The 26,664-nt window shown below is 34.9% G+C and overlaps 7 protein-coding genes across 7 annotated transcripts; 5 read left to right on the plus strand and 2 right to left on the minus strand.

Annotated features, from left to right (window-relative positions):
- The first annotated feature begins 5,765 nt into the window (after positions 1–5,765).
- LOC6648683 (hsc70-interacting protein 1) lies at positions 5,766–8,150 on the plus strand. The gene is made up of 3 exons (XM_002071825.4): positions 5,766–6,039; positions 6,101–6,243; positions 6,519–8,150. Exons 1-3 carry the CDS (start codon positions 5,861–5,863, stop codon positions 7,469–7,471), a joined length of 1,275 nt encoding a protein of 424 aa, XP_002071861.2. The 5' UTR covers positions 5,766–5,860; the 3' UTR covers positions 7,472–8,150.
- Positions 8,151–12,323: 4,173 nt separating this feature from the next.
- Positions 12,324–16,767, plus strand: LOC6648684. Its single transcript, XM_002071826.3, has 4 exons — positions 12,324–12,616; positions 15,893–16,048; positions 16,130–16,318; positions 16,382–16,767. The coding sequence occupies exons 2-4, from the start codon at positions 15,932–15,934 to the stop codon at positions 16,559–16,561; spliced, it is 486 nt and encodes a 161-aa protein (XP_002071862.1). The 5' UTR covers positions 12,324–12,616; positions 15,893–15,931; the 3' UTR covers positions 16,562–16,767.
- Positions 16,768–18,170: 1,403 nt separating this feature from the next.
- LOC6648685 lies at positions 18,171–19,253 on the minus strand. The gene is made up of 3 exons (XM_002071827.3): positions 19,089–19,253; positions 18,717–19,001; positions 18,171–18,650 (listed from the first exon to the last, which is right to left on the minus strand). Exons 1-3 carry the CDS (start codon positions 19,137–19,139, stop codon positions 18,441–18,443), a joined length of 546 nt encoding a protein of 181 aa, XP_002071863.1. The 5' UTR covers positions 19,140–19,253; the 3' UTR covers positions 18,171–18,440.
- A 47-nt stretch (positions 19,254–19,300) lies between these two features.
- On the minus strand, positions 19,301–21,767 carry LOC6648686 (mitoguardin). Its single transcript, XM_002071828.4, has 3 exons — positions 21,255–21,767; positions 19,969–21,195; positions 19,301–19,883 (listed from the first exon to the last, which is right to left on the minus strand). Exons 1-3 carry the CDS (start codon positions 21,324–21,326, stop codon positions 19,575–19,577), a joined length of 1,608 nt encoding a protein of 535 aa, XP_002071864.1. The 5' UTR covers positions 21,327–21,767; the 3' UTR covers positions 19,301–19,574.
- Positions 21,768–21,904: 137 nt separating this feature from the next.
- On the plus strand, positions 21,905–23,387 carry LOC6648687 (ubiquitin-like modifier-activating enzyme 5). Its single transcript, XM_002071829.3, has 2 exons — positions 21,905–22,274; positions 22,346–23,387. The coding sequence occupies exons 1-2, from the start codon at positions 21,997–21,999 to the stop codon at positions 23,286–23,288; spliced, it is 1,221 nt and encodes a 406-aa protein (XP_002071865.1). The 5' UTR covers positions 21,905–21,996; the 3' UTR covers positions 23,289–23,387.
- A 248-nt stretch (positions 23,388–23,635) lies between these two features.
- Positions 23,636–24,800, plus strand: LOC6648688 (signal peptidase complex subunit 2). The gene is made up of 2 exons (XM_002071830.4): positions 23,636–23,807; positions 24,080–24,800. Exons 1-2 carry the CDS (start codon positions 23,769–23,771, stop codon positions 24,608–24,610), a joined length of 570 nt encoding a protein of 189 aa, XP_002071866.1. The 5' UTR covers positions 23,636–23,768; the 3' UTR covers positions 24,611–24,800.
- Positions 24,801–25,321: 521 nt separating this feature from the next.
- On the plus strand, positions 25,322–26,461 carry LOC6648716 (ATP-dependent RNA helicase WM6). Its single transcript, XM_002071831.1, has one exon. The coding sequence runs from the start codon at positions 25,322–25,324 to the stop codon at positions 26,459–26,461; it is 1,140 nt and encodes a 379-aa protein (XP_002071867.1).
- The last annotated feature ends 203 nt before the right edge of the window (positions 26,462–26,664 follow it).

Consider the following 26,664-nt stretch of genomic DNA (forward strand, 5'->3'; position numbering starts at 1 on the left):
TTTTAACGCCTACAACAGTAACGTTAGCGGCAACATCGTCTTCAGGAGGAGGAGGAGGAGCAGCAGCAACAACTACAACACCAACACGAGCCTATCAAGGAAAATATAAGCGTTGGCAGCAACAACAATTGCAACAGCAGGCCCAATTGCAGCAGCAACAACAAATGCTGCTGATGCAACAAGAATTGTTGTAAAAAGAAAACAACAACAACAACTCAAATTTCTCACAATTAAATAAAATATTGTTAATTTCCCCCGCAATCGATCGATGTCGATACAAAAAATACAATTGTTTGCAACAGCAACAACAACAACTAAATCTGTCTGCTGTTGCCTACCCCCCACTTCACCTCACCTCACGTCACCTCACCCTCACCATTGACGACTCCATCAACACTGACTACTAAAGGTATTTCGTTTTGGTTGTTGCTGCAACATCACCGGGAAGAAGAAGAAGAAGTAGCAGAAGAATTTCCACAGCGAAAAAAGCGTCGCAAAATTAAATAAACTAAGTAAAAAGTTGCATAAAACATTAAAAAACAAAAAAAACCCTAAATTAAAGAAAGAAAAAAAACCTATATATAAATATATATATATATTATATTAAATGTGATAAACAAGCGTTAAGCAAACAAAAAAAAAAAAAACAAAAAAAAAAAATTCAAGAAAAAAAAAACAACAACCAACCAACAAAAAGAAAAAAGAAAAAAAATAGCAAGCAGCAAGCAAATTTAAAAAATAATATAAAAACAAATTCTTAGCAAGTGCGCGCAGTTAAAAAATTATAAAATTGAAAAATGCGAAGAAAACGTTGTTTAAAGGCTGCTTTAAACATTTTTTTTTGTTAACTTAAAAGAAAAAAACAAAAAGAAACCAACCAGCAGAATAATTAATTATATTATAATAAATGTAATTTAGGAATTTAGGAAGGCAACTAAAATTTAAAAATTATAAAACAAACAACAAAAAACGATTCCCAAAAAGAGAGATAAACTTTTTTTCAGAAAAAAAAACACACACACAAAAACAAGACCTAAACTAAAAACAAAAGAAAAACATAAGTAGCTAAACAGAAGATAAAACTTTTGCTTGTGGTTTTCATTCTCCATATTATTATTGATATTTTTTTTTTTTTTTTTTTAAATAATTATTTTAATGTAATATAATTTTGCCTACTGCAGCCTTCTAAAAAAAAATTTCTTTTTGTTGTTTTTGGTCTGCAATTGGGTTTTATTTCTGGGTTTTGCTTTATTCATAATGTTAACTAACTGTACATGCATACATATATATCTATATATTTATATATATATATATATATATGTGTGTATAATATTCCAGCAAATTTTATTGTATTTTGAATTATCCATGGAAGAGCAGAACCCAAAACCAAAAAACAATTCATTTATTTTGTATCAAAATTTTCTTTTCTTGATATTTTCAAACCGTTATATATGCCCACTACCCGATTCCTACCCCCCACCCCCCTTTACAAATCAAACAAAACAAAAACGGAGATAAAACAAAACTAAAGCAAAAGAAACAGAAGAGTAAAATCACACACACACACACACACACACGCAGCCCATAACAAAAACAAATAGTTGAAATGTTAAATTTAAATTAAGAACAACAACAAAACAACCCAACAACAACAACAGCAACAAAAGCAAACAACAATTTTTATATTTTACAACATTAAAAAAAAGAAGAGAAAGGAAAACGTTTCAATAAGTTGTACCAACTCTTAAATCGATCTAAATATATATATATATATATTTATATATATATATAAATAACACAAAACACACAGATTTGAAAGAATTACACTTTTAATTATATAGATATATATACATACATGATAATATTAATAATAATAAACTAATGTAATAGTTTTTATTAAAGAATAATATATATATATTTCGCGATATATATATACGTGTTTTTTTTTTATTATTATTATTATTAATTTTAAACTATAATTGTAATGAACTTTATGCATAACACATTGTATTAAATATTAATATTCAAGGCATATTGATAGAACTATATATATATATATATATATGTATGTGTACATAGATATATATGTATATACGTATGCATACAGATATTTATATATAAGTATGTATATGTTTATATATATATATATATCTATCTATATATATGTATATGTGTGTGGAATTCGAGCAACCAGCAGCAGCAAGCAACAAAAATTTGTAATGTTTCAATAGTTATATATATATATATATATATATATTTATATGCATATGTATATATCTTTATGTATGTATGTATATATATATATATATGTATATATATGTGTGCTGATCTGTACATTTATGTAAAACCCAGAGACGACGATCGAAAGAAAGAGATGGAGAATGGTGGGAGAGTGTTGCATTGGTCGTGTAGTTGTAGTAGTACTAGTTAGCCGAGGGGCGCTTTAATGAAATTCCAGAACAAGCAAAAACGTAAAAATTATAAACAAAAATGAAGAAAAACAAACAAAACTTAAAAAGCCATCATGATGAAATCTTTAACAAAAAAAAAACAAAAACAAAAAAAAAACAAAACAAAACATAACCTTAACCCAACATTTTAATGCTGTAAGTGTTACACAGACCTTTGGTTTTTTTTTGTCTTTACATATATGTGTATATATGTATATATATATATATATATATGTGTATATGTGTATATACATATATGTATGTATATGAAAATATCTAGAACTATAATGAAAACATATAGAAATTAGCATAACGCGTACAGAGGGGCGTATGAGTAATAAATATGAGTATGAGAGAAAAACAAAATGATGATGAAATGGAAGAAAAATACAAAAACCAACACAAAAACGAAAGTAAAAAGAACTTCCGCCTATAATCCATCTAGACCCCAACCCCGCCCCCGCCCCCTATCCCCCACACCCTGCCCTGTGGGGCAAGTGAAACAATTTTTGAGGAAAATTTGTAAATATTTGATATAATAATAATAATAATTTAATTTTAACTGTCGTCATATGAATGAGAGAAAGAGATAGAAATCACACACACACACACACTTCAAATGCTACGAAGAGACGTTTGAGAGTACTTTCCTTTAATTTTAGCCTGAGAGAACAGTTTTTAAGTGAGATTTTGTTTAATTTTTTTTTTTTTTTGTCATCCCTGAATATATTAATTTAATCTACATTTACGTATACATATATATGTATGAAATTCTTTTTTTTTTTTTACCTTTAGGCTATAATTAAAGCTATGCATATAAAACAATATAAACATACATATTAATATATATATATATATACATATATATATATATGTGTATGCATATATATATATATATATATATATATATATATATATATATTTATATATATAACTTTCCACATATGTAGGAGCCGTGTGTGTTGAGTTTTATTTCATAGCGATCAGCGGGAGCGAATCTATATTAAAAAAAAAAACAAAACAAAAACAAACTACAAAAACAAAACAAAAAAAAAAAAACAAGAAATACATGTAAAATGTAAAATGCACATCTTTAAATTATAAAACAATATTTAAATGAAAGAAAAAAAAAATCAACCTATTAATTATTATTTCATTGTGTTTTATTTTTCATTTCGGTTATTTTTTGGATTTACTATGTTGTTAAATGTCGCCGCAGCAGGGGAAAACAAGCGATGCCTCCTTTCTGGATATGCGCCAATATATATCAATATATATATATATATATATATATGAACAAAGGGAAGATATCCTATATCCAATGTATATTGGAGTAATGTTCAGTTGATGAACGTGAGGAAAGGAAATTGATCAAACGAAAACAGATTTTGAGTTATCCAATATTGTCCGAGTAACGGTTATGAGGTATTCTCTAAGCAGTGTTGCCATCTATCCTCTTTGTTTTTATCTCTTTCGCATTGAAGTGGATATGGTAATATTACATTGTAGCTGTAAAAACTGCTAGGCATATGTGAGAAAGGGATAAAAAAATAGAACAGATGGCAACATTGGCTCCAACTTAGCTCCTTAGTTTTTTAATTGGCTTGAATCAAATCCGAAAGCTAAAATCATTTTAAAAATATAGAATTGTGCCTAACGCTGCTTGTATACAACATTGATATTTCAGTTTTCTTTTTTTTTTTGCTATTGGTTTTCATTGGTTTCTGTTCTCGCAACAATTTTCAAAATATTTCTCATCATTTCACTCAAAAATTTCTTCAACAAGAGTGGCCACAACAATTCAGCATTAAGTATACCTACTAAGTGGTTAAATAGTACTAAACAAATCAAAATATAAATACACCTAAAACAAGCAGATCAAACGATGACGACCTCTCCTCCTCCTCATCCACGCCCATCCCTCCCCACTTTCTCCTTTAAATTATTTGTTGAATATTTTATTAATAATGAAACAAAAAAAAAAACAAAAAACAAATTGAATACAAAACACAAATGCAAAAAAAATATAATATTAAACTACAATAAAAATTTAAATTAATAAAATAAAGAAAAAAAACAAAAACTGAATCTTCATAAATATGAGTACATTTATATGTATGTATATGTGTATACATATATATGTATATATATGAACAAATGATTTAATAGTTATGCTAAAAAATTATTAACAAAACGATGGAAATAATCTAAAAGAAACAGAAACGACACAGAAATAAAGGGTGAACATAAAAAAGAAAGCGAAAGAATTTCGCAGAAAATGTTCAAACAGAGCCCCTCTGTGCCCGCCTTCGTACATCTTTAACTAATTGCTCGCTCGCCCCTCGCCATTAAAGGGTGTGGAGGGGGTTTTCAAATGTGGGGTGCGGCAAGGGGCGAGGCAGCCCATTTTGCCAGCTTGAGAGTGTGTGTTGGTTAACCCAGTAAAAAGAAAACAAAAGAAGAGATGAACGCAAAGATACTAAATCATTAAGTAAAAAGTAAAAAATTAATGAATAAATTAATTCCAAATGAAAACAAAGAGAAAAAAGAAAAAAAAAAACAAATAAAAAAAAACACAAAAGCATTGAGAATAAAAAATACTAAAATGATTTAAAAAAAAACATGTTTTTTTTTAATTGGTTAATTTTACTGAAATCTCCCGATCCACCATAAATATTTAATTCCGTTTGGAAATTTAGCCGAATCAATTATTGATGAAATGGCTCGAGATTTAACTCATCATAGCAATCAGTTTTCTTGTTTTTACTTATCCAAAAAAGTTTTTTGTGCAAGTTTAACAGATTTTTAAGCAGTTGCAAGCAGTGCCGAGTTTTTTTTAAACGTACGTTATCGTTATCGACATAGTCGGAGCAAAAGCTATCGTTATCGACATTGCCGGAGCAACGTTAGCAAAGTTATCGTTATCGACATTATCGATAGCTGTGTGACCCTTAGGAGCTTAAACTACATAAAAGTGGTACCAAACGAAAGAGAAAAATTCCACAAGCACGACCTTAGGTGCGCATTTGTGATTTATTTATGTTATGTGTAACTAACAAACGAAAATTTATGTTTTATTATAGCTAAAAGTAGCTGTTTCCGGCTAAAAGAAGTGCCTAATTTTGAGATAGTGTTGCCAGATACGCGGGCCGCCAGAGCAGCCGAATATTCCTCGATTTTATAATTCAGAGTAAAATTTTCGGCTACCAGAGCAGTCAAACAAAGCGCCAAACAAAACAACAAACTGGTAACGCTATAATCCATAAAAAAAACGGTTGCCAACACTTTAATCTAGCTTTAGCCAATTTCTCCACTATTCAACATTGAAATTTCGAGTAGCTTAGTCTAAAGTGAAGATAAAAATACTCGAAAGGAAAAAAAAAGAAAAATTGAACATATAATATAATAATATGGCTGCTCCCATGCAACATGAAGATTTGCTTAAGCTTAAGAATTTCATTGACTTTGTCAATGCAAATCCCACGGTCTTGAATATGAAGCAATTGGAATTTGTTAAGGATTTTATTGAGAAATTTGGTGGTAAAGTGCCTGAGGGGGAATTCAAAATGCCGGATGCTGCTGCCGGGGGGTAAGTTCTTAACCTATGATACAAGCGGACGCGTCACGCTTTACTAAATATTTACTTGCAGCAAATGTCCATTCGGTGGCGATGCCAAAGCTAAGCCGGCTCCTCCAACTGCCGATGAGCCACAAGCGACTCCAGAGTCTGACTCTAGCGATGAGGAGGCCTCCTTGTCGGAGCCTGAATCAGATGTGGAATTGGATATGGAAGGTAAAAATGAGTTTTTAATTAAGTTAGTGGCATAAAATCGGGCTTATTCATACATATGCATATAATTTTTTTTGTTGAGTCATGCTCATGTTGTTGTTGTTGCCGCTTGGTCAGAGTTGTCATTTGTTCTAGAAGCTTTTGGAAATTCGCAATTTTCCAGAAACTTTTCAATTCGGATAACGAATATTGATTCAATATCGACTTTTTGTGAACCAAAGACATTTAAATCTAATGTGTTTGTTTTGTTTTATTCATTTTCCTTTGGTTTTTGGTAGGCGTCATTGCGGCTGATACGGATGCTGCTCAACCAATGGGCGATTCTTCTAAAGAGCCCACTGAAGACGAAATGGACAAAGCCGGCGATTTCCGTTCACAGGCAGCTGCCGCCTACAGTGAGCAGAAATTCGATGAGGCCATCGAATTCTATACCAAGGCCATTGAGCTCAATCCGGGCAATGCTCTGTTCTACGCCAAGCGTGGTCAGGCTTTCCTTAAGCTTAAGAAACCAAATGCATGCATACGCGACTGCGATAAGGCACTGGAATTGAATTGTGATTCGGCGGCGGCATATAAGTTCCGGGGACGTGCCAATCGGCTGTTGGGTCAGTTCCAGGAGGCGGCCAAAGATTTGCGGCAGGCCTGTAAATTGGACTTTGATGAGGAAGCCGACGAATGGCTGCGCGAAGTTACGCCCAATGCTAAGAAAATTGAACAGCATCGCATTAAGCAGGAGCGCAAACAGGCCGAACGGAAGATCAAGGAACGTGAACGGGCCCAGCGTAAGGCGCGTCGTCAGCAGGCCAAACAGAATGCGGCCAATGCTAAAGCTGGAGGAGCTGGTGCTGGCGCCGGTCCTGGTGGATTTCCAGGTGGTTTTCCTGGCGGTTTTCCGGGCGGCTTTCCCGGCGGTTTCCCTGGAGCAGGTGCAGGTGGTGGTGGTATGCCCGCCGGTTTCAACATGGCTGATCTGATGTCCAAAATGAAGGATCCCGAAGTGGCTGCTGCCATGCAGGATATTCTAGCCAATCCAGCCAATATATCCAAATATGTATCGAATCCGAAAGTCTTTAATTTACTAAAGAACTTCTTCCCAGGCGGTTTCCCTGGTGGTGCTGATCCAACTGCTGGTTTCGATGTCGATCCTGAATCGTTCAAGGAGCCAACTAGCAATACAAACGAACCGAAGTCCAAAAAGGATGCGGATTTCGTTGATGATGGCCTGGACTAAACAGAATCCAAAAGGGGCCATTAATAGTTGAAGAGCAGCCGCCAAGTAGCAGCTGTCGCTATAAACAACAATCATATTCCAATAAAGAAACACACATACACACACACAATACACACACATTACACACACACACACACACACACACATGTAAACTCACTAACAAGACATGAATAAGAGCAGGATAGCATATAAAGAAGGATTGGCTGCTGCCCTTCGTTGGCTTTTCGGCTTTAAATATATAATAATATCAAATTCCCTATGCCATAAATTGTAACAAAGATAAAAGCAAGCAACAACACAAAAAAAAAATGTTTCCTTAAACACAACTATCTATCTATATATATAGTTGAACTATTGCTCGATGAGAAAACCAAAACAAAACAAATTGCAAATGTTTAGCCTTAATTGTTTTCAACACACAAACACACACACACACAACACACACACAACATAATTTTTGTAAAACAAAAAACAAAACAAAATTGTACTGAATAGGATTTGAAGTCATAATCTAATAAGCGAATGCATTTAGCGAACATCATTATCATTATCCTCCCGCACCTACACACATACACACACACAAGCACCCCCACACACACACACACACATGTAAAACATTCATCTTAATCATTTAATGATCAATGATCAATAAAAATCCAGAAATGAGCATCGAAAGTAATTCCTGATTAAATTAAACAAATTATTGAAATCTATATAAAATCTATATAAAAATTTTGGTTAATCTTTGCTTAAAACCTAGAAACTACTAAGATGACTTAAACTCTTTGGGAATTGAATTGAATTCGTAAAAAATTGATATGCAGAGCGCTTCTAAACAATCCAGCAAATTCATTTAATTTTAAGATGATTTGGCCTTATAACAATTGAAAGGAATTCCTCATCTGATGCCAATTTATGTAAGCCACGAAACTATGAACTTGATCATAGATTGAAGCTGTATCAATGTATTAACTAAATATCGTTTAGACCATGTGACCAGCTGGAGTTAAAGCTATACCAAAAGGACATACGTACATATAATATGTACAGTGGTGATCACAGATTTATGGCATTTTCAGTTTTGGAAACTTTAGCTGCTCAGTAACTTAAGGGGTTATATACCTTCTTTGTCGAAGAAAAAGAGGAAAGTTTGGATGATTTTTAGGTATGTAGCAATTATTTCATTAGACGAATGTTTTACACTTTATTAACAATAACAAATTAAGTTTTGTTTGGCAAAACTAAAGTAAAACTATAATAACGATTACACTGTGATAGTTTAAAAAAAAAAAGACATGACAAAATTCGATGGTTTCACCCTATTTAGGGTACTGCGAATCGAACTGCATCATTAGTTTTTTAAGTTATCACGATGGTTTCATACAAAACTTTTTGCGGAAGTTTTTCATCAAAGTTGCCATTTTTTCGAAAAGAATGTTTTTTTCATTTGCTTCTAACTCCTAAAATATTAATTTTTTTACAAACTTTCTTTAGCAAAGTTTGTTAAAAATTGAAAGAGCTACAAATGTTGGGAAGACATCTAGCCTCTAAATCCGTCCGCTCCCGACCTTTGGGACTAAATGTAAAAAAAATCGAATCTTGACCCAATTTTTTTATGTTTTCTTTCTCGCATTTTGCTAATATTGAAAATTTTCCATTCGAATCTGGATCATAATATGAGAATTTACTATGCTCAATGGCAGCAGAAGAAACACCAGACCTACCTAATTTACGATTTATAATATAACCATTTTGAAAAATTCCAAAAATTTCATTAGATTTTGCGAAAATTGTAATCGAATTAAGATTGAATTTTAAATTGGATTATTAGTCATGCAAATTATCAAGTTATCCTATTAGGCAAGTTCCTTTCTTATTTTTCAAGTTACAATAATGTTTTTCAATCTGCATTAAAATCTCGAGAAGTCAATTTTTGTTTTGCCAATTTGCTCAAAAAATCGAGACGAAATTTTTGAATTTTCAAATATCCAAGTGTTTAAACTATGTGTAAACAATTCTACAACAATTTGGATTTAGATTTTATAACGATTCGGAATCGAGACTAATTGTAAGTCAGCGTATTATAAAATTTTTGATTTCAATTTCTGATCATAAATGTCTCCTTCTCTTAATGAGTTGGTTGTGACTCCTTGGCCTCTTTTTTAGAGTCATCGAATCGAATTTTGTACTATATATCCGATTCGTATTGAAGTCTGTTGAACAAAAGGGCTTAAAATGGACCCATCAAGGTGATTTTTCTTAAAACTTTGTTCCAAGTGCTGGATGAGTATTGGAATTTGTTGAATTGTTTTACTTAGTTATGTGAAAAAATGTCGGTTTATTCGGACTTTTGATTTGCATAAATAAATGCCTTCACGCCTTTTCTTTCAATTATTTACTGTTGTCATTAATTATTTCTATATATAAATGTATGTTTGTATATTTATCTGTTTTGCATACAGTATATAAAGAATGTCTGTGTGTGTGTGTGTGGTGTGTGTATATAGCAAATTAATAGCTTAGAATGTATTACTCATCCATTCTTAATTTGTATATGATGAAGGCGAACTGCATTGTTTTTGCAATCTGGCAAAAATTATGATAACTGAAGACATTGATAACTACCTGCCAGACACCCCCGCCCCTGTTTGGTCACTCTCATAGCTCTCTCTCTCTCTCTCTCTCTCTCTCTTTCTCTCTCCTGCTCAGTCAGGAGGTTAGTCAGCGTGTTTTCCTTGAAATGTACTTGCATTACTCATACGCACAGTAGCTCACCACTCTCTCTCTCTCTTTCTTATCCCATGCTCACTTACTCTCCTGCGCTCTTTATCTTTCTCTCTCTCTTTCTCTCTTGGAGTCAACTGAAATTGCCATGAAAATCTAATGTTATATACTTAGATATATATGTATATACTTGGACCTTCTGTGCTATGGTATCCTGGAGGCGTTAAATTAAGGTTAAATTGCATTTGAAGACGAAGGCGGCCAAGCCCATAATTCCCCTCCGTCTCTCTAGTATTTACGTTTTCACATTTACGATTGAATGGAGCGCAGCGACGACGCGTCGCGATGACATCATGACGTCAACATGATAGACCCATTGGGGGCCACAACTTGTTGTGCTTGTAGCCGCATTCGAAATTCTTATTTCGAGTTGTAAAACAAAACAACAATATTCGAGGTATATTAGACCAAACGAACCAAAAAAAAAAAACACCTGGTCTATAATTATTGAGTTAAACCTTTTTAAAGACCTATGACTAACAATTTATAAATTTTCATTTATTTAAATGTGTGAAATTTGAATTTCTTCGCTTAAGTTTCATTGGTTTTAGTTGTTAGATTATAATTTGAAAAGCATTTTCGACAAATTTTTTCACAATTCACTAAGTATATTCGTGGATGGCTCCAGGGTGAAGTCCCAGACCCCCAAAAAGATAGTTTCTTTTTGAATAATTTTGAACTTTTTTGCAGCACTTTCTTCGAAATTGTCTTTATCGCAAAATTTCTAAAACTATTGAGCCAAAAATCTTGAATTTTTTGTTTGAAACCAATTTCGAAAACATTTTCTGAGTACATTAGAATATGCAGCCACATAAAGAACATATTTAAATAGAAACAACCAATCGATATCTGAACGTCTTTAGATTTTAGATCAATAAACTTGAAAATTTATAGAGGATGTTTCCTTTGTAATAGACTGGCAATTATTTAATCCTGTGCCAATTTATTGAAATAAAATAAATCAAATGGTTTAGTGAGGTATTATGATTCGAAAAAATTAAATAAACAATTAATTTACTTTATTTTCTATCAAAAACTTACAGATTGAAGTATAATTCGATTTGACACGATTGAAGTTATATTATGATTTATATTCACAAACATATATGAATATGATGCTTCCAGTGAAAAATTGAACTATAAAGACGGAAAACTTATTTACAGTAAATTTTTGTATAATCAAGTATACGCACGGTTTGCCAGTGTCAGATCAAAAGTTTAGAATGTAAATCGATTGAAAAATTTGCAAAAGTTTATTGTTTTTTTTAAAATTTTTTTTTTTTAAATATCTTAGTATTTCGCTCACTCAATCATACGAGCACCCTAGCGACCCCACCAGCCAACGGCCAACTCCGGCCTTATGGAAAAACGTTTATATGAATAACTCGACAATTTTTTGTCTGATTTGGATCAAATTTAGTATTTTGCTGGATATTAGTATCAAATTTAAGTGTGCCAAATTTAATTGCATAAGATGGAAACATATGGGAGATAATCGAGTTCAAATTACGGGGGAGGAAAGGGGCGTGGCAAAATCTTTACACAAACAAAATGAGTGCATTTACTAAGCAAATATATATACCAAAAATGGTGTCTCTAGCTAGAATAGTTTTTAAGATATACGCTTTTTTTAAATTGCGGGGGCGAAAAGGGGTGTGGCAAAAATTTGAAATAAACTTGATCACTTGATATACTACACGAGTCTACATACCAAATTTGGTGGCTCTAGGTCTTATAGCCTCCGAGATCTAGGTGACAGACGGACAGACGGACGGACAAGGCTAGATCGACTCGGCTGTTGACCCTGATCAAGAATATATATGCTTTATGGGGTCAGAGATGCTTCCTTCTGCCTGTTACATACATTTTGGCGACTTTAATATACCATTTCACCCTATGGGTGTATGGTATACAAATGATGGGTAATTCGCTTGTCGAGCTCAGTGTAAAAATTCGAAATTTTACCGACTTGTTTTTGTTTTCATTGCGAACGACGACGATGTTTGCCTGCTGGCAAAAAAGTGAACAACTTTTTCAGTTTCATTTTCAACGTGCGCGCGCCAAGACGTACCAGAAAAAAAAACACCAAAATACAGATATTAAAAACACACAAAAACAAGCAGCAAAGTTTTTGAAAAAATTTTGAAATATCATACCCTAATACATATATATACTTATATATATATTGTGTGTGTGTGAGTGCGTGAGTGTTTGCGCGCGACTGTGTTTTTTTTTTTGAGTATTCCCCCTCTCCACCCACCAATCCACTCCACCGTCCACTCAAAAATCCTACGAAATATTTTGAAATTGTATTTTGTGTGTGCCGCCAGTCAGTCATACATACATATATATATCCATAAAGTAAGAACTTTGCATTTTTTTTTCTCTTATTCTTCTTCTTCTTATACATTTCTAAATTTATATATATAGATCCTTGGTATATATTCTTAATGACAAAAAAATATAGCAATATGATTTTCAAGTACAAATACAAAACATAAGTAACCAAATGGGGGGGCAAAAGGGCGGAATGAATTGGGCGTGGCTGCACTTATTACTGCAATTAACTAATTGCAAGATATTGCCAAGAAAACGCAAAAGAAGACGAAGAAGACGAAAAAGTAATCTCTATTTTCGTTGATGATATCATTCAAAGTCATTTTTATGTGTGTGTTTCGCTTTTAATATCGAAATGGTAATACACACATTTTATTTTGCTTTTCTTATCACAATGAAAACTGTAGATAGATTTCCACATTTCCTTTTCCGTTCGATTGCCTAGTTACCATGAAGATCTATTTGTTGATGGTTCTGTTGGTAGTAAAAAAAAACAACATACCAACAGAATGATATCATATGCCAAAATTGACCAGACACAGCCTGTTGCTGCCTACTCCAAAAAAAAAAAAAAACAAAAAGAAAAACAAAAACAATATGAAAATTTGTTTATTTGAGAGAATTTTCGATTTTACCCTATAGCAAAATGAGTATTAGTCAAACCACTTAAACATGTATTTATTCAATGGTTATAGCTTACATATTCAAAACTTTAAGAATATATTCAACTCTTCTTTTGACTAACTGATCCACAAGTTATAAATAAACAAACACATATAGACTATAGACTTTAATAATCAGCTTTATTGCTTGATTGTAGGGTATATAAGTAGCCGCCTAATCAATCGACTTCTCTACACATATATAAATTTTTGTTGCCGACTGAAAATAAAACCTCGTTTTTTTTTTTGTTGGCTTTTGTTTTGATTTTGGGCTAGCCAGAGTTGCCCCACCCCCGGAGCCAAGCCATCCCTTATGATGATCACAACATTTGACTATGTTGATCGTCATCATCATCATGATGATCGTGATCGCCTTAATTATTCATAGTTCTGTAATCCATTACGTCATCTCTGGTTGATGAATGTTTAAAAGATCTGGAGGTTGGAGGTTGAATGATGGCGTCATATCCCCAATGGCATTGCTGTCAAGGCTTTTGACTTTTGGCTTTTGTGTGTTTTCCCTTTTCAATTGAATTTTGATAGATTTTTTATATTTTGATTGATGTGAGAATATCTAAACTGAGGATCCCAATTCATGATTCTTTAGGGCAACGTGACGTATGAGTATTATGTTTATTTAGAGAATTTATTTGGAGTCACATTAGTCATTTCCTTTAATGAACAACAAAGAGAAAAAGATTATCTAAATTTAAGAAACAAATATATTTCTTATTATTATTAATATTGTAGACAGCTTTTTTATAATTTAAAATTATTAGCATGTTTACCATAAACAATTCTTTAGCAATTTAAGAAGTTTTTTTGTCTGAAGTGAAAGTGAGTTTTTACATGGCTTAAAAATTTTATATTATGATTTTCTAATTTTTTCTACCACACTTTGTGTGGAATTATCTTAGTTCTTAATATTAAATTAATTAACGATTTAGCACAAGAATTTATTAAAATAGAAAATATTTAAGCAAGAGTTAAAAAAAAATATATACACAATTGATAAAAGAAATTAGTTGAACAAAAATAAAATAAAAATTCATCCAGCTAAAAGTTCTATCTGTATATATATATATGAATAAATACATATATGAAAACACACACAAAGTTTATGTGTATGTATATGTATACATATAATATCAGTCTATATACATATAGACGAGAACAAGTAAATACAGATTTATTTCTCTGGCAATATCCATCCATTCTCCTCTCTCCATACTCTTTGGTAGATGTTTCAATAACATTTTGTTTTTTTCTTCTTTTTTCGGCGAGGCCGGCATTGTAAATTATTTTAAAATTAGACGAAAAACAAAATCTGCCATACATACAAATACAGTGAATGATTATTATGATGATGATGACGATGATGAACATCATGGCATTAGGGTGTGGCTCAGGGGCGTTCGATCTGTATACAGCTGGTGAATTAATTTTATACATTTTAGTGAAATACTTAAACTTTTGGGCGTGGCTAAAGAACTCTGATCAAATTTGTTACTTACCATTTATAAACATTTCAATTCAAAAACTAAATTTCAACAACTTGTTTTCTAATTCCAATTAGTTTAATTTCTTAAATATTTTCCCAACAATCTTGAATGTGTTAATATTAATACATATTATTACTTAATATGGCGTGGCCTTTAATTTACTAGATATTTTTTTAGAGAAAGATAAAATGTCATCAAATTGTATTTGGTTTTGAAATATTTCAAATTGTAAACCTAATTTTTGAAAAGGCAATATATAAATTCAAATCGTGCGATGAAACTGCTTTAGTTAAAAGGTATTTTAAGTTGTTTTCATTTTGTTTCTTTTAGCTTAAAGTATTGAGAATACTGTAATAAAGGGTTTTTTTTTTTAAATTCGTTATACTTTTGGAGAAATATCTCCAAAATCTCCAATATCTCCAAAAGTATAACGAATTTAAAAAAAAAACCCTTTAGGACAGTATTCTCAATACTTTACATAATAATGTTTTTTGTAAGGCAATATTTTCGTCATTTGAGGCAAATTTCAATGTTTAAACGTGTTTTTTGAACTGGCGGTAAAGATACAGGCCGTAATTCTGTACCGATTTTGATGAAGCAATGTGGAATCAATTCAGAACGGTCACTTTTCCGGTCCTGACCACACTCAAAATTATGGGATTTTTTCTACTATTTTTTTTTAACAAAACTAAAAAAAATGAACAGAATTTTGTTTATTTTCATGTTTAAACGGCTGCCGTTGTTTCAAAAAATTTTTTAGAAAATTCTAAATGTGGTCAGTTTTGAAATTACATCCTAGCTTAATTTCAGACTATCCTGCGTTTAGTTTTTCTTGCTCCAAGCAGCAGCATTTGTTTGGGTTTACTTTGGAGTCTAAGAACTTTATAAACAAACTTAAACGAACTTTTACAAGTTTAGTTTATTAAATTAATTGCAAAAAGTCTGCGTTTTCAAAAATGATTATGATTATGATTATTAAAGTATAGGATATAGTTATAAACTATCAACCTAACTATATTTTAAATAATATTTTTCTTTTAACAGGGTGAACAGAATAATCCCTCAATTTCCATTATTTTTAAAACCATTTAAACATGTTGATAATAATAAAAATTCACTTCTATTTTCATTGGTAGATCCATCAGAACCCACCGTAAAGCACCACCGTTAAAAATATGTCGCATTCAGTGACCATAACCCGTACCACGACCAGCACTACGAATACCTCGTACATAGTCCTCAATACGGGCTATCTAAAGACCTTTCCCGGCATACTCAAGTTCTTTGAGCTGGTAAGTACATAGTATATACCTACTTATATACGAAACAAATTGATGAATGCAATTGTGATAAATTTAATCTATTTGTTTTAGGTAATTGGCGCCGCCATTGTTGGCATTTTGGCCTTCAATTATGACGACTATTATCGTTATTACTCAACAGGACATCAGGATCTGTTCCATTTCCTGATGGCCACCACATTTATGATAGGGACATTTTGTTTACTCTTAGCCTGTCTGACATCGCTCAGCACTGGCGGCATTATAGCCAAAACCATTTATGTAAGTTCAAATGGTCTAACAATTCAGATTCAGAATATTAATGAGTTTGGAATTTCTTTGCAGGAGCTGATCTATCACAGCATTGCGGCCATATTGCTTTTGGCTTCCTCAACGGTTTTGCTATTGAAGTTGCGCGATCGTAAACATGATGGCTATATGATTGCTGGCATTTTGGGCCTGGTCAATACCGTATTGTACTTCATTAGTGCATTCCTGGCACATCGTTCATATCGCGGCATTTAAGTGAACCGGCAAAAATCAAAGCCAAAACAAATATGCGCGTTTGTGTGTGTGCGTGTGTTCAAGTCCAAAACTGCAATCTCGAAGCATTTTTATTTTTCAAACAAAATCAGATATATAAATATATTGTTAAATATACATACATATATAGGATACATACATAGAAAAAGAAGAAGAAGAAATTATGGATTATTTGTTGTAATGTGAAATGTCTTTTTCGTTTTTTTGGTTTCTTTTCGATTCGATTGAACAATTTTGGCTCTAGTTACAATCACTTAATTTTGTTTATTTCTATATATATATCCATATGTATGTATGTATGTATGTGTGTGCAGTTATATTTACTTATACCTTTTACCGATTTGTCTCACTTTCTACTCATATACCAATAATTATTATTATTTTTTTTATATATGTATATATATATATGTAAATCCAAATATTTGTGCAAAGTAATTCGAATAAAATGAGTGTCATATGGTTTTTTTTTCTAGAAAAAAAAATTGAGAAATTAATGGTAACTTGATGAAAAGTATATGGAGAAAGCATCTGTGACTGAACTGATTTAAGAGAACTGCAAAGACTGGAGATTCTATTTAGATTTCCAAAAGTTTTTAGTACTTGATTCCACAAGTTTTTCTTCACTTTTCTAAATCCCAAGCTGTTTCAAGCATATGTTATACATAGATGTTTATTATAGACCAAATCCTATTTATATTTTAGAAAATCATTCCAAAAGACAACTCTAGGATGAGCAGAACGTTTATTATAGTTCATTCTAGACTAGATCTAGATTTTTGTCCTGGTTCCACTAGTCCTTTCTTCACTTCTCTAAATCCTAGCTTATCTATTTTCATTTGGTTGACCATTCGTATCAAAATTCCAGAACGTTTATTTAAGTTTATGCTAGATTAGATTCTATTTAGATTTTCGAAAGTTGTTACAAATGTTATCCGGTTAGATTACGACCTTTTTGAAATATAAATCGAACTTAGCCGGCTCGAGGTCAATCTTACAAACGTTTTTCGGGTCTTTGGTCTTACAAGTTTTTCTTTATTTTTTCAAATCCTTAGCCCTTCTATTCTAAATCAACTCTAGGGTAACGATTCTTCTTATAAAATTCAATATCCCAACACGAAATTGTTTTGGTTTAAGACCAAGAAAAAATTAGCTAAAAATTGAAAAGGATAGATAGTTCTAATTATTGATCCGTTCCGGAATTGTCTTCGGTCCCGATAGTCTCCCCAGGACAATAAACAACTACTAAAAACAGAAAACATTTCCAAGTATAATTCATCCTAGAAACACAAAAACTGGACGAAAATGTTTGCTCAAAATCAAAGGATCAACTCTATATGTTATTAGACATCTAAAAAAAAAGAGATATTTTTTAATTTTTAAAAATATTTTTAGTATGAAAGTTTTAACAATTTATTAGAAGGTTTCGTTTCGTTTTTAAAATGTTTGTTATTTGGAATAAGCATTAAAATGAAGCTACTACTTGATCAATCAAATAGTTAAAACTATAATAAAAGGTTTTCACAAAAAAAATTAAGTGAAATAAAATTTGCAAACATTTAAAAGAAAAAATTGAAATAAGTAAGAAGACAAATTGGAATTGAACCATAGAATATACATATATTTTAACCCAAGACCGTGGCCAGGATTTAAATTAGGTAGGGATAGCTTCTTTTTTTTTTTAAATACATTTTAATTTGAATAAAAGAAAGTAAAATATAACTTTAACTTGAATATACATATACCTCAGACTGTAGACAGAGTAGATAAGAATATTAATGGATTGATTTTCTTTGTGGCAGCTTGGACTGATTATAAAATTACAATGATTAAAGCAAACTAATATAAATAATCTTTGATTAGATCAGAATGCTTGATTCTTGGCTAATTCAAAGTAATACTGGCACGAGGGAATGAGAAAGAATACAACAGCCACCGATGTGTTGAGTGCTATAAAGAACATGTTATAGACAAGGACATCATTGCACCAGTCCTCAATGAAGAGTGTAAGCTCATTCAGTCGGCAAGTGGCAATCACTAGGACCATAGTTAGCAAGGCACCCACAAGCATCATCTGCGACATGACGATGATAATAAAGGATCACTTTAATTCATAAAAGGCCATGTTAGGCCAGCTCACCGTATTGGATGTGATGAAATTGATATCGAAATTGCTTAAATACTTGACCCTAATCAGTATCATGACGGCGAATGAATATAAAATGCTCAACACCACCGACCACTTCATGTAGAATAATTCCAGCCGAGTGAGATGTAAATTATCCAAATCATCCAATATATAGGCATTGTGGCAATCACTGTAATCGCTTGAGAGTTTCACATTCTCCTCATGCATTGCCAAAATATCATTTCCATTGATGTGGACAATTTTGTTGAGCATGTGAAAGGCCCCAAAGCAGGTAATCTGCATATGCAATGTGGCAAAGGGGGAAGAGTTTACAAATTAAAAGATTCCTTTTTTTTGGTTTTTTTTTAAAGAAAACAAACTCACAAAGCCACAGAAAGCCAAGAGGCCAGAGGCAAAAGCCAAACCCTTGTACATCTTGTCGCAACGAATCAACACTTTGGACTAATCTCAAGTAATAAATGTTTTCAATCTGTTCTTTTTTTTCTTTGTTTATCGGGGTCTCATGCAATTGGAGATGGTTGTGCAGCTGCAATTTCGAATTTGTTTTCACATTTGTTGTTATTATTGCTTAAAGGCTGGTTTGTTGTTTTTATTTTACAAATGTTTTTGTGTTTATAATCCATATTAATGTTATTTGGCGACTTAAATGCAGCTTAATCATAGGAAGAAATGGGTGTCGGTGTGTGGGTGTGGATGTGCGTATGTGTGTGTGTGTGTGTTTGTAACGTTGTGGTCTTTAAAATTAGTTAACTTGTTTACCATAAACATAACCAAAAGCAAAAATGGTAAATGATAATAAAAAAAAAAAAAACAAATAGAAAAAGAAAGGAAAAAAGAGAAATGGGAAAACTATTGACTAAACTTCACACCGATGTTGTTTACCCGTGTCTGCATATGCTGCAGCACATCTTGCGAAAAGTCCTCGATGGTTGTGAATCGACTCTTCTGAAAGCTAAATATATCGCTCAGGAATGACAGGAGCTGCTCCCGAAAATAATGACAAATGTCGCGTAAATTCTCATTGGGTCCAAAGAAACCCCAGGCCATTAATGGTGATATTTGTTCAGATATTACATAGAAATGGGCCATAAAACCATTGGGAAACTTTAGCATACGCCTTTTGGCCTTCAGTACGGACCACACGGCTGTGGTTAGAGCCTACGGCAGATGAGAGAGAACGAAAAGAAGGTTAATGGCAGTTATCTTCCATTATTTGTTTTCTTCTTTGGGAGTTTAAACTTACCGTCTCTTTGAAACCGTTGGATAGCCAACGATTTTGGACCACAGCTGTGACACTGGCTGGCGGTGCATCCAAATCTCTGAAGGAATCTAAAATAATAAAGTCCAGACAAATGTCGTAGAATGTCATGGCCTTGACATTGCGTTGTTCCAGTTCCATTTGTATGCACGGCCAGCTGTTGGGATCCTGTAAGAAATTCACCATGTCCTCGTAGCCTACAAGGAATTCCTTGGTGTCCTTATCGCCCAGGCATAGCAAATCGGTGAGGATTTGACGACCTGAATCGCAGATCCATTGACCAACCGCTGGATCCTTGAATAGGAACTGGAAGGCAAGACGGACACAATGCAATTTGGCCAAATACTCAATGTCACTGCTGCAGTGCATCAGCTCCGAACGCATCGTCCGACAAGGCACTGTGTACTCATCGTGATGCTTGAGGGCACTCTGGAACAGGGGATACTCCTCGTATGAAGTCTCAATGAAGCCCTCGAATTCGCGCAGATCTGCCACCTGATCGAGGGCAGAGGCAAAGCTTTCGGCTGAATCGAAATTCGGGTCGGAGCCAGCTCGACTCAAAATACTGCCCGATTTGCGTGACAGGCGATCATCGTCACCATCATCACCAATGCCGCCGGCAGCCAGGCCATCCTCCTCGGCCTCGTCTATGGAATGTTCCTCGCGAAAAAGCACCGATCGCTGATCTAAGAAGAGCAATTCGCTCTGTTCCTGCAGCGTATAGGACATCTCTAGAAGATTTTGTATCTCGCGACAGAACTCAGAATCCTCGGCTGTGGTCAGGGAAGCTGGCACGCCACCCGGTGAATAATGGGCAGCCAAGGCATCCTCCCAAAAATTGATAACGGTATCGAGAGCCTCCATGCCCATCACTCCCAGCTGCTGGGCCGTCAGCTGAGTTACTACCGTACCGCCAACGGTAACTGCATTATTTTGGCCACTGGTTGCCAATACGCCAGCTCCTATAGAACCGGATGCCATCGAAAGGCGATCTGAGTAGGCTAACGTGGATCCTACAGGGCTGCCGGAACGAGCGGAGGCTTTTGAGCCGGCAATTGATATCAAATCATTGGGACTACGCATGCTATTCCGTGTCCGCCTTCCTGTATATTTTCTGGCCCGACGTGGTGGACGCGGTGGCTTACGGCGACGTAAGTAACGCGACAGGACACCCATTAGAGCCACGCCGGCAGTCAAGGAGAAAAGAACAACCTGTCAGAGCACAAAGGGCAATGAGATTTTTTTGCAGGATATTACAATAGAACATTTACCTTTGTGGTGGTGGACACGCGGAAGGGTAACAAGCTGCCATTACTCCAAGAGGCTGGCATTATGCGATGCATTATCTATATGAACACGTTTATTTTGATGTGTGCGTGAGTGTGTGACTGTGTGTGTAGGGAACTCTCCTCTAAGGAATGGGAAAACTTTGTGCGGATGCTTTGAGGTTAGACCTTGCTAGCCCAGCCCAGTTGCAACGCGCGCGCTCTAGCCTGCTGCACATTGGCCCCTGTTGCTGCACTTCCTCCGCCTTCCACCCACCGCACCTTCTTCGTTGACAATTTTGCCTAATATTCTCGTGTTTCGATTGCAGCGTATAATTGCGGTTGTGTGGGTGAAATAAATATTCCCGTTTTGGTTATTTAATAGCACTTGTTGACTTGCAATTTATGTTCAATTATCAGTGAAAACTTTCACTTTTTAGATCCCATAAAGACAACAATAATTGCATCACAATAGTTTGATGGGGCGACAGTGTGAGAAAAAGAGAAAGAGCGGCAAAAGGTTCATCAGCTGTTCGTTGCGATCATATGACACTGGTTTCCAAATCTATGCCCATATGACACTACTATACGCAATCGATATCGATATTTCATTGCGTTCGGTAACACTGCAAATGCACTTGCAGCAAAATGCGAATTTTTGTGTTATCTGGCCATACTAAGCGAAAGTGACACGACGACGAATATTTAAATTGTTTATATTTATTTAACTGACCACACAATAACAATCATGTCCGCCATCGATGAACTGCAAGCCCTTATAGTCGAACTCAAGTCCGAGCTAGAGGCACAAAAGACCGAAACACGGCAGCAACAGGCTCAGGCTCAACAGGCACGCCAACGAATTGACCGTATGTCGGCTGAGGTGGTGGACTCCAATCCATATAGCCGTCTGATGGCATTGCAGCGCATGAACATTGTCAAGGACTACGAAAGAATAAGAGAAAAGACAGTTGCCGTTGTGGGTGTTGGCGGTGTGGGCAGTGTAACAGCCGATATGCTAACACGGTAAGAAGCACTATCTTTCTTTATTTTTCCCAATTTTTGAAATAATTTTTTTGTGACCATTCTTTTTTTAGCTGCGGCATTGGCAAACTAATACTCTTCGACTATGACAAAGTGGAGCTAGCCAATATGAATCGTTTGTTCTTCACACCCGACCAGGCGGGTCTAAGCAAAGTGGAGGCAGCTGCTCGCACCTTGACATTCATCAATCCCGATGTGAAAATCGAGACACACAACTATAATATTACGACTGTGGATAATTTTGATAACTTTTTAACAACAATTTCACAAAGCGGCACCGAACCAGGTACTCCAGTAGACCTAATTTTAAGCTGTGTGGATAATTTCGAAGCACGTATGGCCATCAATGCAGCCTGCAATGAGCACTCGCTCAATTGGTTCGAGTCCGGAGTATCGGAGAATGCTGTCTCTGGACACATTCAGTTTATCCGTCCCGGCGACACCGCCTGTTTTGCCTGCGCCCCGCCTTTGGTTGTTGCCGAGAACATCGACGAACGCACATTGAAGCGAGAGGGCGTTTGTGCTGCTTCCCTGCCCACCACTATGGGCATTACGGCCGGCTTTCTCGTACAGAATGCTCTCAAATATTTACTCAACTTTGGCGAAGTTTCCGACTATTTGGGTTACAATGCTCTCAACGATTTCTTTCCAAAAATGACACTCAAACCCAATCCTCAGTGCGATGATCGTCATTGTTTATTGAGACAAAAGGAGTTCCAGACTAAGCCCAAGCCGGTTAAAAAAGAGGTGGAAATTGTGGCTGAAGAACCTTTGCATGCCACCAATGAATGGGGCATTGAACTGGTAGCCGAAGATGCACCTGCAACTGAAGATGCAGATGAACCAAAACCCATAGTATCGGATATCGGAGAAGGTTTGCGTTTGGCATATGAAGCTCCAAGCAAGTCAACGGAAACGACATCTGAGGCAACAACAACGACAACCGGCGATGAGACAAGTCTGGACGATTTAATGGCACAAATGAAATCAATGTGAATGGATATGGAATAATTGACACAAATAAAACCGAAACTATGCGGATGGACTAATTTCGGCTGTGCCGTAGTTAGGTTCGAGTGGAAACTTTTTTTTATATATATGCTTTTTTTAGAGTTTGATAAATCATTCCCAAGAGGGAGCTATCTGATAGTGACCTGTCTTCGATATTATATTAAAGTCTACAAGTTTTTTTTTACATCGTGAAAATAAAAAAAAGATACATCAAATTTAAAATTTTGTGTTCAAATAGTAACCGTTTGTGCAAACAAAGTGCGCAACACTGTTCGATTTATAACACCAAGGCAGCCAGTGTGACCAAAGAAGTAGACTTAAGCATAATTTTTTGTGTTTGCCAACACATGTTGTCGCGTTGTCAAAATAGGAAAATAAGGAAAATTTTTACCTGGCAAAACCCCCAGTTGTTAACAAAATAAAAGGAAATAATTTAAGAACTAAAATCTCAAACAATTGCTTGCAATGACCAAGAAGGAGGATAAGACACAGGCGACCGAAGAGGTAAGCAGCCGAACTAATTATAACTAGATAAAGGCCAGCTCAGCTGTTTGGTTTGCAAGGAGTCGCAAAGCCACAGCCGGAGCCGTAGCCGGTTGAGTGGTTCAGTTAAGTTGAGCCACCAATTTGGATTCTTAATGCTGAGTATGAAAGTGTCTACTTAGTGTTACATGCTGATGCAGTTGACCAAAATAAATACCGGCAAAAAGCTTATAAACAAATACACGTCACACTAAAATGTACTCCCTCTCTCTCTCGGCCTTTTTATTTAACAGCTCGTCAAGGTATACAAATGGGATGGATCAGCGGTTAAACATGCTTTGGATGATGCCGTCAAGACCTGCCTGCTGGGTGATCGTCCACACTTGAAGGAACATTTTGGTTTGGTCAACACCCGTCTTGCCCTATGTGCTCTGGCTGTGGGCGTGGCCATAATGGCCCATGCCTGGGATTTCACCCATCCATTCCCCCAATCGCGTCCCGTTCTTCTCATCAGTGTTCTGGCCTATTTTGCCCTAATGGGTGTCCTCACCTTGCACACATCGTTCCGGGAGAAGGGCACATTTGCCGTCGCCGTGCACAAGGAAAAGGAACGCACTTGGGAGGCCAGCTCAGATATGAAGAAATATGATGATAAATATCAATTGACGCTCAGTGTTAATGATGGCAAAAGTCAACGAGAAGTCACCAGTAACAAATCTTGTGCTGCTTTCATTGATACCAATGGTATTATATTAGATCATCTGGTGGCCAATGAAGTTAATCGTTTGTACAACTCCTTGTCAGCGGAAAAGAAGGACAAGTAGCTGCCGCTAGATATATCCCTCGACACATTTACTGTCTAAATGAGGAAGAGAACGAGCGAGAAAAAGAAGGGAGAGCAGCAAAGAAGAAAACTTTTGCATTCCTTTCGGAATATTCATTTACTTATTTCCTTTCCTTTTTTTGTTTATTTTGTTTCTCTCATTAAATTTTAATTCTTAGTAAAAAAAAAAATCTAAAACTTAACGGTTTTTAACATTATTGTAAATTGTTTGTTAATCGTGCTATTACCCTAGTAGAGCTGGGACAAAACTTTCTCGAGATTAGCTCTGGAAGCACATAAATTTAAATTAGGATTCAGTCTATATTTCTGAAAGAAGCCTTTGTTTAGTTAAGCAAGTTTTTAATTGTTCTGCAAAGTATTCTACTTGGAATGTTGTATTTATTGTGTTGTGATTTTATTTTATTTGGATTGTTACAAAGGAAGTAACCAAAGGTGTTAGCCGCCTACTTAGATAAGTCATAGATGTTGTAATTGAAAGGGCTTGCCCAGTATTTGTTGCCTGTCAAATATCTGGAGTTTGACACCTTCGATACTTCTCTTAATAGTTTTGAAATTCATAAATTTCATTTCTCACATAGAATCAACCCTGAACAATTTTATTGAATGACTTTTGAATTTACTTAATCTCACTTACTAAGCAGACCTCATTTACATTTCACAAGGAGGAGCAAAATAATCAAAAAGTTTCAACATGAATCGTTTCGGATATCCCAAAATCCCATTGAAGCCTGAAATATTGCGTATCCTGGCTGAGAATCAATGCGATGTAAATCAAGAATGCTTTTCGCAGGTGGTACATGGTGTGGATATTGTGTGTCAGACCACTTCGGATGTGATCAAGACCATGGTTGTTGTCCTGGCCACATTGCAGCAGCTTTACCCGGCGGAAGATAATTCAATGTCGTGTCGTGTATTGGTTATGTGTAACAGCTGCGACATGGCCCAAGAAATGGTCAAGAAATATAAACGTTTCGCCAAATATTTTCCGGATATTTCAATAGGACTGGCCATCGAAGAGGAGGAGTCTTTTATTCCTGAATCACCGCATGTTGTATTTGGCACACCGATTCGCTTTTTGGATTTGTTTCGCAAGAAAATCGTAAATGTCAGCCACCTAAGGCACTTCATCTTGGACGAATGCGACAAAATGTTCGAGCAATTAACTATGCGCCGGGCCGTCTTTGAGATCTTCCGCAATTCACCGCACAAGAAGCAAGTCGTTATGTTTTCAACTGAATTGAATAAGAACGTCAGGAATATATGCAAGAGATTAATGCACGAACACCATGAGGTCTATGTGAACCATAACGATCAATTGTGTTTGCAAGGATGGCAGCAACATTTTGACTATGTCGAAGAGTCTGAGAAGAGCAAGAGGTTATTCTATTTGCTTGAAATTCTGGAGTTCAATCAAGTTGTGATATTTGTGGAAACTGTGACGCAATGCTTGACCCTGGTGCAGCAGCTAATTAAGCTAAATTTTCCAGCCATTGCTCTACATGGCCAGATGGAACAAAAGCAGCGAGTGCATCATTATCATAAATTCAGAGGGTATTATAAACGAATATTGGTGTCGAATATAACTTTGGGACAAGGGATGGATATCAAGGGTGTCAATATTATCTTCGTTTATCAAATGCCCAAGGATTCGATTAGCTATTTGGATCGTGTGGCACGTGCTGGCCGTTTTGGAGCCAAGGGTCTGGGCATTACATTCATTTCGAATGAGTATGATGCCAAGTTCCTGAATGATCTGCAGTATCGTTTCCATCTTCGCATATCCAAATTGCCCGAAATAATTGATTTATCCAGCTATATAGAAGGACGTTAGATGCTACTATGTATCTAATTTTTGCAACTACATATATGTTTTTTTTTACTGAATATTTAGTATGCAATTAAACGGAGTTCACTTTTTAAAACTAAACATAATTTAGAAATTTTTGGGTAACATCAGATGGAAGTACATACTTATTAAAATATCTTTAACCAAGTGTATATTTACTTGGTCAGTTTAGCTTGGCAAAATCCATG

This window comes from Drosophila willistoni (genome assembly GCF_018902025.1).
Source record: "Drosophila willistoni isolate 14030-0811.24 chromosome XL unlocalized genomic scaffold, UCI_dwil_1.1 Seg141, whole genome shotgun sequence".
Classification (NCBI taxonomy): domain Eukaryota; kingdom Metazoa; phylum Arthropoda; class Insecta; order Diptera; family Drosophilidae; genus Drosophila; species Drosophila willistoni.

What these genes read in the sequence shown, in the direction of transcription:
- LOC6648686 (XM_002071828.4), bottom strand. Translation starts at nt 21,326, where the DNA reads ATGCATCGCATAATGCCAGCCTCTTGGAGTAATGGCAGCTTGTTACCC. An exon ending in GCGTGTCCACCACCACAAAG is followed by an intron (nt 21,196 to 21,254) that starts GTAAATGTTCTA and finishes GTGCTCTGACAG; the next exon opens with GTTGTTCTTTTCTCCTTGAC. An exon ending in CCAACGGTTTCAAAGAGACG is followed by an intron (nt 19,884 to 19,968) that starts GTAAGTTTAAAC and finishes CATCTGCCGTAG; the next exon opens with GCTCTAACCACAGCCGTGTG.
- LOC6648688 (XM_002071830.4), top strand. Translation starts at nt 23,769, where the DNA reads ATGACCAAGAAGGAGGATAAGACACAGGCGACCGAAGAG. An exon ending in AGACACAGGCGACCGAAGAG is followed by an intron (nt 23,808 to 24,079) that starts GTAAGCAGCCGA and finishes TTTATTTAACAG; the next exon opens with CTCGTCAAGGTATACAAATG.
- LOC6648716 (XM_002071831.1), top strand. Translation starts at nt 25,322, where the DNA reads ATGAATCGTTTCGGATATCCCAAAATCCCATTGAAGCCTGAAATATTG.
- LOC6648683 (XM_002071825.4), top strand. Translation starts at nt 5,861, where the DNA reads ATGGCTGCTCCCATGCAACATGAAGATTTGCTTAAGCTTAAGAATTTC. An exon ending in CCGGATGCTGCTGCCGGGGG is followed by an intron (nt 6,040 to 6,100) that starts GTAAGTTCTTAA and finishes ATTTACTTGCAG; the next exon opens with CAAATGTCCATTCGGTGGCG. An exon ending in TGTGGAATTGGATATGGAAG is followed by an intron (nt 6,244 to 6,518) that starts GTAAAAATGAGT and finishes GGTTTTTGGTAG; the next exon opens with GCGTCATTGCGGCTGATACG.
- LOC6648685 (XM_002071827.3), bottom strand. Translation starts at nt 19,139, where the DNA reads ATGTACAAGGGTTTGGCTTTTGCCTCTGGCCTCTTGGCTTTCTGTGGC. An exon ending in TCTTGGCTTTCTGTGGCTTT is followed by an intron (nt 19,002 to 19,088) that starts GTGAGTTTGTTT and finishes TTGCATATGCAG; the next exon opens with ATTACCTGCTTTGGGGCCTT. An exon ending in ATTTCATCACATCCAATACG is followed by an intron (nt 18,651 to 18,716) that starts GTGAGCTGGCCT and finishes GTCATGTCGCAG; the next exon opens with ATGATGCTTGTGGGTGCCTT.
- LOC6648687 (XM_002071829.3), top strand. Translation starts at nt 21,997, where the DNA reads ATGTCCGCCATCGATGAACTGCAAGCCCTTATAGTCGAACTCAAGTCC. An exon ending in ACAGCCGATATGCTAACACG is followed by an intron (nt 22,275 to 22,345) that starts GTAAGAAGCACT and finishes TTCTTTTTTTAG; the next exon opens with CTGCGGCATTGGCAAACTAA.
- LOC6648684 (XM_002071826.3), top strand. Translation starts at nt 15,932, where the DNA reads ATGTCGCATTCAGTGACCATAACCCGTACCACGACCAGCACTACGAAT. An exon ending in TACTCAAGTTCTTTGAGCTG is followed by an intron (nt 16,049 to 16,129) that starts GTAAGTACATAG and finishes TATTTGTTTTAG; the next exon opens with GTAATTGGCGCCGCCATTGT. An exon ending in TTATAGCCAAAACCATTTAT is followed by an intron (nt 16,319 to 16,381) that starts GTAAGTTCAAAT and finishes ATTTCTTTGCAG; the next exon opens with GAGCTGATCTATCACAGCAT.